This window comes from Furipterus horrens, unplaced genomic scaffold (genome assembly GCF_987537825.1).
Source record: "Furipterus horrens unplaced genomic scaffold, mFurHor1.1.pri manual_scaffold_7, whole genome shotgun sequence".
Taxonomy (NCBI): Eukaryota; Metazoa; Chordata; class Mammalia; order Chiroptera; family Furipteridae; genus Furipterus; species Furipterus horrens.
This window is the reverse complement of record NW_028327177.1, coordinates 12,661,051-12,676,025: the sequence shown is the minus strand read 5'-3', so window position 1 is coordinate 12,676,025 and position 14,975 is coordinate 12,661,051. Positions and strand designations below refer to the sequence as shown.

The 14,975-nt window shown below is 35.7% G+C and overlaps 1 protein-coding gene across 3 annotated transcripts in view; it reads right to left on the bottom strand.

The window, feature by feature from the left end:
* Positions 1-14,975, bottom strand: part of MRPL13 (mitochondrial ribosomal protein L13) — a 28,846-nt gene that overhangs the window by 6,260 nt on the left and 7,611 nt on the right. For 2 of the 3 annotated variants that reach the window (XM_090283411.1, XM_090283413.1), the window contains exons 4-6: positions 12,002-12,095; positions 8,508-8,594; positions 4,900-5,021 (exon numbers count right to left, since the gene is read on the bottom strand). In XM_090283411.1, coding sequence (XP_090139537.1) covers positions 4,900-5,021; positions 8,508-8,594; positions 12,002-12,095 — 303 coding nt within the window. The remainder of the gene's footprint in view (positions 1-4,899; positions 5,022-8,507; positions 8,595-12,001; positions 12,096-14,975) is intronic. The other variant, XM_090283412.1, reaches the window with a different exon arrangement.

The window sequence follows — 14,975 nt, the reverse complement described above, 5'->3', positions numbered from 1 at the left end:
ATGAAGTTAACTAGAACTGGAAATCTGCAAATTTTTAGGATTAATATCTTTTGTATCGGGGGGCATGCACAGGCTTAAACCCTGCCGTCTTCTAGAGCTATAGGCTGGGCAGGCTGCTCCCCAAGGCCCCTTCCCAGGGCTAATCCCCCGGCATCTGGAACTCTCTTTTCTTTTCACAGAGCTCCCTGGATTACCTATGAAAGCCCCAAAACCTAGTCTCACCTTCAGAAAAGAGCGCTCGCGGGCTGACGGTGGTTGGCCTCATACCTCCTGCCCCTCATCCTCGCCACCCTCTCTCCCTCCAGGGCACACTCAGTAATGAGTACTTCACACGAGAAACAGGGGTTTTCATCACAAACAGCGGTTTTCAAGCATGTATTGACGCTGAAACTTTCTACATTTAGTTTTTGTATAAAAGTGAGGGTTTTGCTTAAAACAGGACATTACTGATTTAACAGTTGAGAAATAAGGATCCATTTCTTTTTTGGTTCTGTTTGATCGCTGGTGATAAGTGAAGCAATTCAAGTTGAACATTTCCACATACCTAGTTTTTCCTAAGAAAAGCTCTCCTACAGAATTTTAAAAAAATTAAAACAAAGTTTAAAATGATCCAAGTTTTATTTTTAACTTACATAATGAAAAATTACCAAGACAGTGCCAGCATTATAATTCCCATGATTATGGTGGTTTTGTAATGTGTTGGCAAAACTGCAATGATTGTGGAAATAATTATTGACAGTAATAAAATAAGTTAACCACTTGAAAGCTATAATCTCAGACAACTGAACTATGAAGAAAGGGTACTGCTATTGCTTTTTCTCTGAGAAATGAGTTCTAAGTGTACACTCTACGATGACCACTTATACACGGCAAACACACATCTACTCTGTACCCAGTATATAACTTCATAATATATGATAACCCAATTTATATATCCATGAGATGTAAAAAAAAATACTAACACACCAAGTATATCCGTTAATTTAAGAAGTGAGGGGTAGCCCTGGCCCAGGGGCTCAGTTGGTTGAAGCACCGTCCCATACGCCAAAAGGTGGCAGGTATGAGCCTTAGTCAGGGCACACACCTAGGCTGTGGGTTTGATCCCTAGTCAGGGCACATATGAAAGGCAACCGATTGACATTTCTCTCTCACTCCAACATTCTCACTTTCATTCTCCCTTCCTTTCTCTCTACGGGGAATACAGCTCATAGGAAAAAATGGTTTTCAGTTATAAAAAATATTTATAGTTTTCTCATTAAAAAAATCAGCTTTTCCTTGTCTACCATTGTTTTGAAAATAACTAAACAAATGGCCTAAAAAACCCAAACAAACAAAAAAACACCTCCTGTATGCTGAGGTTAGGCCTGAGAGAATACAACTTTTGTAAGTAATTTAAAATAATTTAAATAAAATTCCAACAATAGTAGCTTCTAGTTAAGATTAAAGCAATTTTGTCCATCACCAGCTAGGTTCAAAGCTTAGTTTGAAAATTGCTCGAAAGCTTTTTGTGTCTAATAGAAAAACTAATATTTAACCAAAAGCTAATGATAGTTTCAAGACAAAACATACATTTTTATATTATAAACATATTTCAAGTTTAATTGCTAGGGAAACAAAAACCAAAGCAAGCTATTTTTGTGTCTATTTATTTATGGTGCAATCCAGGTGCATCTGTTTCAGTCAAGTCTCTGCAGATGCACCATCAGATCTCTCTTGGATTCAGTCCAGTTACTACATTCGAAAGAAACATATACTCTTGGCTTAGCTATTTTGGGTGGAACAAAAGCATATTTTAAGTAAGTTCCTTCTTCAAAAGGAGAATTTTTTTTTCTCATGAAAGCAAATGTACCAATAATAAGAAATCCCATTTTTAATGGACTGCATTGCATGCTACTTCAAATATTTTAATTCTAATATATATAATAATTATCACTAAAACTTTGTGATATTGCAAACAACTAAAGTGGCATAATCCATTAAGCTAGTCACTAGCCATATGAGGCTACTGAAATTTCAATTAATTAAAAGTATAATTAAATAATGGGTTCCTTAGTCATATTGGTCAGTGTAAATACTCAAGAGGCAATGTGGCCACGAGCTACTCCACCAGACAGCTCTGATACAGAGCTTTCCATCACTGCAGAATGTTCTGTTCCATGGTCCTAAACTAAAAGATCATCCGGTTCTTAGATAACAGATTTTTGGTTAATCCAAAAATGTGTATTTTTTCCTCATTACATATGTTCCATGGTAATAAAAACTAACTAGACTTGATATTAGCTCTAATGTGCAGCATAATAAAATGTTAAACAGTTTATGTTTAAAAATTGGTACACCAGTATCATGTTATACCCTCAGATTTCAATAAGTGTACACACACACTATTTTAGGAACACAATAGGTTTACAGTTGTTTGTGTGGGAAATAATACAAAATAATAATACGAGAATAAATTCTGTGTGTCACGTACTCACAACTATAAACCTACTTTTGCCTCACACTTTATGGTGTGTGCCTACTTCTGAGGAAAGATCACAACTATAGCAGCAAAAAGCAAAGCCTGATATCTAATACATGTTCTTGCTACAGGAAAATCTAAAATGAAAAGAAAGGGCAAGAAAATACATTCCCAGAGTAGTCACTAAAAATGCATGGAAGGTTCTAAATTTTTTTAAAAGTCTATTTAAAAATAATTACAGGAAAGCCTTTTCTAATTCCGCTAATATAATAAAGGTACTCAGTCACCTTCCTAATCAGTTTTAAATGAAGAGGAATCACTTAGTAAAATGAGCATTTTGAGTAGTACTCTTTTACTATAATAACATTGAATATAATTGGGTATGGTTATTATGTATATTACTATACTGCATGGTGTAACTGACTTAGAATATACTTTAGAATATTCACAATATATAATTCTAAGTGCATAATATGTGTATGATTACTTATTTGATTAAATAACACCTTTGGTATTTCTAGTTGAAACTAAGTACCATACCCCTCTTGGTTAGGTATATAAATTCCTTTATGATGATGTCTCTGTAAGACAATCAGGTACGACATACTTAGATCTACAGAATTCTGTACAGCATGGTAACCTACCAAAACTTCAAGGACTACTTGGAATACATTTTTAGGATATGACTTATTAAAGCAGACTATTTGAGAACTACATATAACTGAAGCACATTTCTGGAAGATGTAAGAGGCAACAAGAAGCACTCCAGCAGAGGTTAGAACCATGACCTAACCTAGTTAGGAGCTAGAACTAAATAAATGAAACTGAATTAAATAATTTCTTTAATGGTTTTTCTGTGAAAACAGCACAGGCCTCGCAATCAGACCATTAGTTTCAAATCCAGGCTGTACTACAAACCAGCTGATCCCTGGCTTACTCTTTTTTTTTTTTCCTGGCTTACTCTTAAACATAGGAACACTATACTTATTGGACAGTAGAGAGAATTAGACACAATGCATGAAAACCACTAGCCCAGCACTGGGCAACTGGAAAGTGCTCAATAAATGACTGCAAAATAATATTATTTTGCTCATCTTTTATAGATTAGTAAAGGAGAACCTTGACACAAGTCAGCAAAGTCAGAACAATTGAAACAAAATACTCTAAGTACTTCTGTGTGGAAAGAGTCTAAATATACACACACACACACACACACACACACACACACACACACATATATATACACACACATATATATACATATACATATATATGTATATACAGGCAATAATAAGAGTCAATGATTAGATTCTTGGACATAAGCCAATCCTGGGAAGGCTGAGATTTTCACAAACCTATTTGGCCAAAGAGCCAGTAAAGAGATAGGATTTTCAGAGTCCAGAGGGCTGTGTCTATTTGAAGACTAGCTGTCTTCTATAGGTCAACAACAAGGCTATGTGGTCTCTCTAGACTGTGTACATTCTGTAAACTTTGAGGCTCTATAATATGGAGCACTGGTCTACACACTGGGCACGCAATGACGAACAAGACGCAGTCTTGCTCCTGAAAAGCTCAATGTGGTGATGACAGAGTTACACAGCAGGTGTCACAGCAGAAGACAGCTGAGCACGCAGTCTGGCCCTGATATTTAGGCAAGGCTTCTTAAAGGAGATGACATCTGAACTAAGGTCTAAAGAATGAGGAAGAGTTATCCCAGATGATAAGGTGAGGGACTTATTTTATGCAGAAGTAATAGCAGAACAAGGGCAAGGAAGAGTTAACTAAATCCCATAAAAAGACTGCCAATCTGAAACAGTCTGCTATTACTCTAATAGTGCAGTGAAGCAGGAAGAATTTAAGCTGAAGACACAGGGAGGAGCCAGGTCATTCAGAGCCAGGTAAGCCAGGCAAAGAATTAATAACAATTAGATGAGAGACAGTATGTCCAATCTAAGCAGCTTCCCAGACCTCAGGTAGAGGAAACTGTACAGAGGAGAGGAAAAAGTGTTTTATTTCTTAATTCGGGTAAAGACTATTAAGTAATACAGAATTAATGCCTTTGCACTAGATAATATTCTCAGCTTAGTGAAATCACCTGGAAAAAGGCAAATCGCTTTGTTTTAGGTAATGAAAATTTATTTATCATTTGAAGAGACATCAAATCAATCCAAGTAATGTCACCCCAAACAAAATATCTAATAATTATAGGCACCTATGATCACTCTCGCACTTACGCAGCAAGATCTTAAGACTTAGAGACTTTTAGCTCAACTATCAACATCTAGAGTTTATTTGCAGGTAGAAGCTGCACAGAGTATCCAAGGAAATGAAAAAGAATTCAATTTTTCCACCTCGAGGGCCTATCATTTAAGGAAAGAAGGATACTAAGCTCAACTTAAAAAAAACACCTAAAAACAAAGACAGGAAAGAGAAACACTTACGGAGTCCACAGTCTTGGGAAAGCCTCTATTTCTTCTTGTGTGTATTCATCTAGACGTTTGGGTACCTTTCGTGGTTGTGGAAGCTCTTCCACTAAATTCTTAAGAATATCTTCTGGTATATTCTGGATTAAATACAAATTTAGGCTTAACTTTCTTAAAACATATTCCTTAGTACTAAGTTAGTAATAGTAAGTATTAAAAATAATAAACAGAAGCACTATATATAAAATGAGGAAAAATACAAACTTTGAAAAAAAAAAGTCCCTGAAAAGTATATTAGAGCAATGGTATAAGAAATCTCTGTATAGTAATACACTTCATATATCATCTTGACAAACATATTTCTTATGGTAAATTAGACATCTTCTATTCTGAAAACTATAAGTCACTACGTTTTTTAAAAAATATTATTTAATTTATTCCCCTCTTTCCAACTGCCTTGGCTCATTCTCATGATTTCTCATCTGATGAATATATGTACTGGGTCTGCTGTTTCTGATACAAGCAATCCATACTTCAGATAAAAACATGATGTCCGTCTGTCCCATGCTGATAGTACGTTTGATCTCTTGGTTATGGATCCTGTTGTCTACCAGGTATCTTCAATGTAAAAGTATCTTTTCTCTTTCAATAGTAAGTACTCTGCGGCATGATGTTTTGAAACTGTAAATATGCTGTTCTAAAAATTCAATAATCTTTTACCTGATGATTGATAATGGCCACTTTTCTAATTCAGTATTATTCCTACATTTTTTAGATGACATTCTTCTCTAAAGAAGAGCTTTTCCTTTTCCAGAGAGAAGAAGACAAATTATAACAAGTTAAAAATGATTTTTAGGGGGGACCAAGATGGCCGCGGAGTAGGAGCAGTGTTCTCAGCTCGCTCCTGTTAAGGAGACAATCCAGGAGGAACAAACTCGGGGAGGAATGACTGAAACACAACAAGGACACCCGCCTGTTGAACCAAGCACGCCGTTGACCGGAGACAGCCAACTGACCTGGAGTCTGCACGATCCTTCCCCATGTGGGAAGGCCACCCTCCCCTCCACACCCCCACTCATATTAGGGTTTTCTGGACCCAAGGGTAGGTAGGACGACGACCATGTCCAGCTTGAAGCAGCTAGAGGAGCTTGAGACCTTCGCCCATTGTCCTTTACAAGATTACAAAGGGTCCTAATATTTGAGAGGGGGGGGATAGTTAATTTTTACGAACCAGGGGTATGGACTTGGGGGGGATCGCTGGGGGAGGGGGGTGCTGGGGGGAGGGGAACAAGGGGGAGAAAATTGGAACTGTTGTAACAATATAATCAATAAAAAACATTAAAAAAAAATGATTTTTAGACTATCATTGTGGGCTCATAGATTTTTGTTTTCTATTCAACATAGCCCATTATTATTACTATTCATTTTAAGGCTAACACAGTCCCAGATATGGTCAGTGGGCACCAATTCAAGCTGCCTCCTACGTTCTTTCGATATTTGTCTTTTAGTGTTTGAGCACTGCCTTACTTTGTTACTATTTTACTGTTTGCATTAATATACTTTGTAATGACTTCATTGTTTTTCTGCATTAGACCCAGAATCCACTATTTTCCTAAGGGGAATCAAGTTCCTTTTATCAGGGAACAGCATTTAGAAAAGATGATCCAGGCACTGTTGTGCTAACTTCTGTTCATGCTGTCATTTTATGTTATGAATATATAAAATCTTTAAATAAAAAAGTTAAAGAAAAAAATATAAAATCTAAAAGATATTCTAAGGAAAAAAAAAATCAGTCTGTTCCCTATTCCTTCTAAGTCTTTGTGCCCACGCGCCAGTAAGCAGCCAACTTCATTGTCTCGTCTGCTCTTCCTGTGTTTCTTTATGCAAACAGCAGCAGGTATAGGACATATGTGTGTAAACATGTATAAATACATGCCTACAAAAGGTGCTACGCTATCTACATTCTTTTCACCTTGTTTTTCTTCACTTAGCAATATATCCTGGAAAAACATTACTTATCAAGTCACAACAATATTCGTCATTCTATTTTTATAATTGCATAATACTCAACTGAAGGCTATCACAGTTTGTCCAATTTTCTATGACTAAATTATGTATTTATTTCTATTATTTTATTACAATATATAATATAAAAACAACAATCTTGTATATTTGCAGACCACACCGCTCTAAGTGAGACTGCTGGATCGAGCAGGAATCTCCTTGTACGTGTATCCTGTCCAAGATGTTTCCTAATTGCCCAGTTCCTCATGGGTCGTACCATGTTGAACTTCCACCAGCAATGCACGAGTGCCTGTTTCCCAATGGCCTTGACAATAAAAAGTGTTGTCAAGCTTTTAAACATTTAACAATCCATCCTTGGAAAAACGGGCTCATTTATTTTATAGCCTGAAATTATTTAAGTAATTTACTATTCAACTAAACTACCATGAACACTTAAAATATCTATACTCAAACCTGACTACCTTAAAACTGGGATAAATATTTTGTGTTTTTTAGAAGTTATGGTTTATAAAAATATAATCAGGAACAGACGTTTTTAAATTCTTAGGATTTCACGAAGGCCCCTTGTACTTTGATGACACTGCTCCTGTACTTGGTACCCCCAGGGAAAGCGAGCAGTGGAAATGGTTTTACTTATTCATACAGAGCAAAAGTAATAAACTAACCACTTTGATAAAAGCACAAATAACTTACTTATGCTGTTCATGCTAACAGCAGAGCACACAAGTGGTTTGAATAGTTGACATGACTTAATATTCTGGAAAGAATTTCTACATTATTCCTCTGGTAGGAACTACGAGGACAATAATCATAACCACAGTAATGACAGCAACTAGCACCTATTGTGCCAGGCCCTGACTAAGGGCTCCGTAAATGTTATCTCATTTAACTCTTACAACAACCTCACGAAGCAGGTACTGTTATCATACGCATGTCACTGGCGAGAAAACAGATAGTAAGTAACGAGTCCATGATGATACAGTCAGTCAATGGTGGGGCATGGATTCTAATGCAAACGGTCTCATTCCAGAGCCTGGACTCAACTATTTTATTACAGTGCCTTTAGTGTTACATTGCATGGTACTAAAGAGAAAAGCTAAATACTTGCATCAGTATAACAGTAATAAATACAGATAGCTGTACTTTTTTCAAAGTAAATTTTGGATGAATACTTTCGAGTAGGAGCATGTATCCTAAAGTTAAATCATGGGACCTAATTAGCAATCAAAACTGAGTTACTAAAGTTTTTACTATTGGTCAGATATAATGTAAACTAAATGTATATTTTAAACAGTTGATGACATTAATGAGTACTCTTAATTTAATAGGAGCTCTCATTACAGTTTCTTGTTCAAAGAAAGCAGTAAATTTTATTAAAATGAGAACAGAAATTATAGACTAAAAGTCTATAGTCCAATAATAACTCACTTTATGATTTAAAATAAGAATAGTTATTACAGTGAGCTCACTATAAAATACAGAAAGTATTTCAGAGGTTGACATGAAATTACTGAAAATATGTGCAGGGATTATTTTAAAAGGAGAGAAAGTATTTAATTGAAATTGCAGAAAAGCATCATTACCAATGACCACTGACTTACCTCGTCTGGGAAGAGATGCAACCTCTGCATCATAGTCCTTCTGTGAAGGTTTTTTGGTAGCATGCCATAAATTGCTAGTTTTACAATCTGGAAAACATATATATGTAGGACTCAATAAAATAAAAACATGATGTGATCTAAAGAACACAGATATAATTAGCGAGCGTGATGAAAACAAGTGGGCTAAGGCTCAACAGGAATATGATGGGAAAGAAACAGACCCGAGTAGATACGTGGCAGCAAAGGAAAAGGAACTTTTATTATTTTATACATTCCTATTTTCTTAAGGCTCAATTTGTGCAATTTATTTTTATTTAGAACAAGGACAAGAAGAGATTAAAAATACCCTACGCATGTGCCAATTTTAGCTAGACCAAGAAGAAATTCTCTGAGCTTTTACACACACCTGTGGCTCAAATAATCTATCATGTAGCGAACAGAGCAGCACCTAGGGAGGCCTTTGTCCTGTTTCTTCCAAGTGGGAGATCGGGCTTCCAACTAAAACCTATGCCTGATCATACAGCTACGAGACCGACTCTGTAGGTCACAAATCTACGACAATGGTAGCGGTTAACATTCACTGAAAACTTGCTGTGTGTGTAGCGGTCAGTGCATTCCCTCCATTTGTTATCTTGTTTACAACTCTGAGTCTCATTTCACAGCTGAAAAGCACAGATTTAGTGAGATTACAGAACTCCCCCAATCTCATGTATCTCGTAAGTGTTCATGCTCGAATCCAGACCGGGCCGTCTAACCCCCGGGACAGACACACGGTACCTGCAATCACGTCCACCACGTGTTCCTCTCCGGAACGTCTCAAGACAGAAAGTCCCTTCTCTCTACCAAACCCATTACCAATATGGCCTACAGTATAGACAAATCTATGGTGAACCCTTTATGAAACTACTGACAGAGACATCCGGAGTATCATCTGCACTCACATTTCAAAAATATAACTTCACATGTATTAAAGCTAAGTGCCCCCAAACAAAACACATCAGAACAGGGTTTCACTGTAAAAGAATTTCCTATTTCTTTTTTTTTCTCATCAAAACCTTTCTGCACATGAAAGGCTGGCTAATGACAGCTCATATATCTTTTCCGTCGATTTTCTAGGTCAGTGCTGTCAATACTTTATGTTCTGGAGTCTTATTTAAGTACAGATTGTTAAAATTAAAAGCCACAGAAAACCTAGCTCCTCGGTCCACACAGCCACTTACAAGTGGTCAGGCGCTACACGTGGCTGAGGGTTGCCGTCACTGACAGTGTGGACATGGACCATTTCCACCGTGGGAGAGATTTCTACTGGACGGAACTGATCTAGGAATGAGTCTTTAAAATGTTGAATGTCTTAAAGTCTTAAGTAGAAACTGACAGTGTTAGGACTACTCAACACCTTTTCTGCATAAGCAAGTCATTATGTCCTCTGAAAATCATCCTTTCAGCAATTTTATTCTTTAATTAAGATTACCTGGCATTTAGTTTACATGTTCTTAAATATTATTTAGTTGCACTTGAATTAACAAGTTGATATTTTAAAAATCTGCCCTATTAAAAAATGCAAACTTAACAGTCCAATTAGGAAAAGTTAAAAAAATGTGAAAAGCTTGCAAGCCGCTAGGGGAGAGAAAAAGACAGATACACAAACATATAAGCCCTAAAATAAACAGGACAAAATGTGCACATACAATCCAGTCATTCTAGCCGCACAGAACGAAGCTTGAGCTTTAAGGAATTCAAAAGGAGGAAGATAAGATAAGGCGAGGGTAACAAATATTAAAAACCTTCCTCAGACATCTGGTGACCCAGGGCATGCGCTATTTAGTTCCTGCAAAATAACCTTATTAACTCACTCTAAGAGGGGGAGAAACATAAGAAAGGAACCATGTTAGGAAAAAAATGTAAGGACACAAAAGCTCTTAAAGAAACTAAAATATAGAAAAAAAGGCTGAAGGATAGAAAAGGGCTGAATCAATATATTTATTTGAGTTTAGAATTAATCATCTGTGTAATTTAAAAATATTTTTGAAATATTTAATAACCTAATAACTATTAAAATTTATTAATTATGCATGTTACAAATAATATTCCAAGACTGTACTAATAATCAAAAGAACGCATTATGAAACAAATTCTCTTACAAGCCAGAAACACAAAGCACTGGTTTGCAAACTGTCTGCTGGCAGAAATTCACTGCTCCAGTCAAATATGCAGCAGAAGTAGAGTAACTGACCTCTTCCTTAACAGGCCATTCGTTTTCAAAACACAGAATCAGAATTAAGACTTTTTTAAAAATTAAGGTCTTTTAAAGAGGTAATAATTCATATGGATTTAACTTTGAAATACTTTGTAAGCTTCCATTAAACATTTCATTCTTTGTTTATAAAAAAATTTTGAAAGAATTAATACAATGTTACCCAATGCCAAATTCCTGACATCAAAAAGTTGGACTATACTGCCTCCTATTGTACAGTTAGCATGCCTGAATAAAATATAAACAAATTTTAAAAACATTTTAACATTAAACTTTAATTTGTTGTTATAACAGTTATGGTATATATTATCAGCAGCCCTTACAATGTTTTAATAATATTAAATGCAATCCATATTAACAGTCAAAATAGGATACTATATTTGACCCAAAATAGTCTAACAACATATGGGTTATGAAACAGACATTAAGTATTTCTTAAGAAGAATCTCTGAGTATGTTTTTGTAAAACAGATATGAATGATAAAGAGGGTCAGTGCATACCCTGATCAATTATTTGGGAAGATTATAATTCAAAACTTAAATTTATCTAAAGCTAAATCTTCAAAACATACAAAGCAAAAACTGATAGAACTACAAGAAAAAACCCCAATAAGTCCACATTCGAAATATTAATGTAGCTCTTCCAGGTAATCAATAAATCAAGTGAACAAAAAATGTCAGCAAAAATGTAAGACTGGAGCCCTGATGGGTGTGGCTCAGTGGGTTGGGTGGTTCGATTCCTGGTCAGGGCACGTGCCTGGGTTGCAGGCCAGGTCCCTCTTTGGGGGCGTGCAAGAGACAACCGATAGATGTTTCTCTCCCTCTCTCCCTCCCTCCCTTCCCCACTCTCTAAAATAATTAAATAAAATCTTAAAAAAAAGAAAAAGAATGTAAGATTGGAACACTTCGCATATTTACTGCAATGTATATATAAACATATATACACATCACACACATATATACGTACTTCTCACTCTCCTCCCAAGACATTTTCAGCAAACATCATATTTTAGGTGATCATGCTGATGTCAAGACATTTTTTTTAAAAGCATCAAAATCCTTTCACTAAATGCAAAACATACTAAAGAGTACTTTTAAAATATGTAGAACTGAATGATAATGAAATAATACTTATCAAAGCTGTGCGGTGCTGTGAAAGTGAAGAGTTTAGAGCCTTGCATGCTAGCTACATTAGAAGAGGAAAAGAACTGAAAAAGCAGCGGCTGAACCGTGTTCCCACCGATGGAAATAACAGCAAACACAACAGACTCACAGCCACTGGGTCCCGCTGGTGCAGCTGGGCAGCTGTTACTTGTCTAAACCCACCTGGGTACCTATTAAAAGAAGCAAAGGTATTAAAGCTGGGAGTAGGCTATGGTACAGTATCCTTCAACATTCTTTCATAATATAAAAACTATTTTTATTATAAAATTATACTTGTTTCTGGAAACTATGCTATTCATTAGTCTTAAACAAATTAATAGTAGCCTGTGTTCTTGGAAAAGCTATTCTCTAAATGGTCGCTATCATTATTTCATAAGAAGTTCCACATCTTGGACAATTTCTTGGCATAACTATTTATGTTTTCATTGGAATTTAAAAGTTCTTCATCATTCATTCACTTGCTCACTCACTCTCATTCATTCTGGGGTAGTTTATCACTGCTTAAATTAAGAAAGAGAAAGCAATGATCAAAATGTTTCCTATTCCTTGCCCAATTAGACAAAATGTTCGTATAAGCTAATGGTCAGATTTGGGGAAATTAGTTGTAGACCATCTGGTTCTGAGGCTAAGTTCAAACTCTAAACAGGTCATGATCCTGTTTCCTATTATGAGTTATATGTTGATCCTAAGTAATAAAATATTTCATTGTGTTCAGATCAAAATTATATATAAAATGGATAAATTAGAGAGTAATAAATATATGTTTGTTTGGGACAATATTGGAGGCAGCTTAGTAACTTGGATTCCTCAGATTAAGGTCTGGAATCCAGATTTGGTAGTGGCTACCAGTATAATATTAGACAATTTACTCATATAAGAAAAATGATAATGTCTACTCCATCTACCTCAAGATTTTTATGAGTGAACTGAGAAAATGTGAAAGTGCTTAAGAAATTTAAAATAAAAACAATATTCAGATATCAGATTTTATTAGACTGAATAAATGAATAAAGCCAAAATGATTTTCAAGGAAGGAAAAAAGAAAATGTAAAATCAGTGAAACTTTGCAAGAAAAGTTTAAGAATACCTAAATGTGTTTCCTTTCATAAATTTCTTCTCAACAAAAGTTAAAAACATTATAAGATAATTTAAAGAACTACCTTTTAGGAATAAAATTTAAGAAAATATATTTAAAAGCTTACGAAGAAAGACAATTTTCAAACTGAAATTCTTTCATTTGTTTTATGGAATTTCATCCTCAGAAGAAGTACCCGTCTAGACTTCTATTCCTGTATTCTTTCTCTCCATGGAAAGAAATACTTTACATCATCTACACTGAAGATGATCTATTTTAACAGTGGATGGCAAACTCTAAAGCACAATACCATTTGCATTACATTTCAGGAGTTGGACTTTATACTAAAAAATTTGGAGAGCTACTCTAAAATTCTGAGTAAGGGAACAACTTGAGTAATGCAATACTCAGCTGACTTATTTTCCAGCTCTTTATAAAAGTCACAATTTTAATTTCAAAAATAGAGCAATGATTAAGTAGGGCAAATCATATTGTGCCCTACTACATATTGTGACTGAAAAATAATACTTAAAAAAGGGAATCTAATGTTAAGTAAAAAAGACAGAAACATATATTTTAAAATGTTGGCTCAAAGGATGAAAGATTTTTATAGTTCCATCTTTAAACTTCTCTGTATTTTCTAATATTAGCACGCATTAAAACTTCTATGACTAGGAAGTTAGATTTTGAATACATAATTGAAATAATGTATTGGGAGCTTAATAAAAGCAGTATGCGCAAAGTGGAAGTCAAGAGTAACAGAGAGGAACAAGAAGCAATAGCCCTATGGGGGATGAGGAAATGGGGACAGCATCACAGAAGAGGTGACATCTGAGCCAGGTTTTGATGGGAAATAGGGGAGTTCTTGAGAAACATTCTAGCTAAGGAGAACAGCACATGCAAGCCAGAGAGATAAGAGCAAGATGTTGGCTAAAATGAAGACTATGAAGCAGCACTGGTAACTGGATGCCAATAATTTGAAAGACGTTTGGATCTTCCTCCACAGGTGAGAGAAAGCAGTACTGACGAGGATACTACCAGCTGGGGGATACATCACCCCCACTGCTCACTACCGGGTGTGCCATCATTTTCCTTCATTTGCACTCGTGCTACAGATGTTATTGCTATAGAAATCATCCTCGGGTTTTCTGTCAATATTTCCCTTTATGTTTTTATCACATCATGTTATCCTGACTTTTCTTATTCCCTTCCCAATTACCTCTACATTTTACAGAACTTGGTTTATATGTAGAGGTTTGCCAAGAGCAGAAATTACTAGATAGACGTGAATTGATTTTTGTTAAGTGAAATAAAGATTTCATGAATGTGTTTAAGTGGAGGAATAGGCAAAGGTTGGTTAAAGGAAGCAAAATGTTATCCCAAGTATTTAAGACCTACTGGGGCAAGAGACGAAAAGAAGCAGACGCGAACATCGAGGTCTACTTCTCTAAGACAAAGGTGCAATTGGTAAGAAAAGAATAATTTTGATCAAGAATGAAACATCAGCATTTCTAACCATATTCTGCAGTAGATGGCATGCTTAATGAAAATTTGTATATGCCCTGAAGAGGAGGGGTTGACTAACACATTATGTGACAGAACCAAGATTTCAAAAGATCTTAAGAGAGAAAACTTAACATGGAGTAAACTTAAGGTACTGTGGTTGGATGAAAACACAACTAAAACACCCAAGAAGGAGGAGACATGGTTGAACAGCAGCACGTTTGAAAAAGACCTGGACTTGTAGCTGATACTGAACTCAGTGGGGAACACGGTCATATGGCCTTGGAGAAAAGTTCTATTGCAACAGAAGACAGAGCAACTGAAAGACGTCTCCGTCACGTTATATTGGGAAGCCATCAGAACACAACCAGGCAGGTGTATTTAGTTAAGAAGGATGCTGAAGGACAGAAACTTATATATAAATTAAAATGCAGATTCAAAGGATGAAGGGGGATTTTTAGTTCCTTCTTTA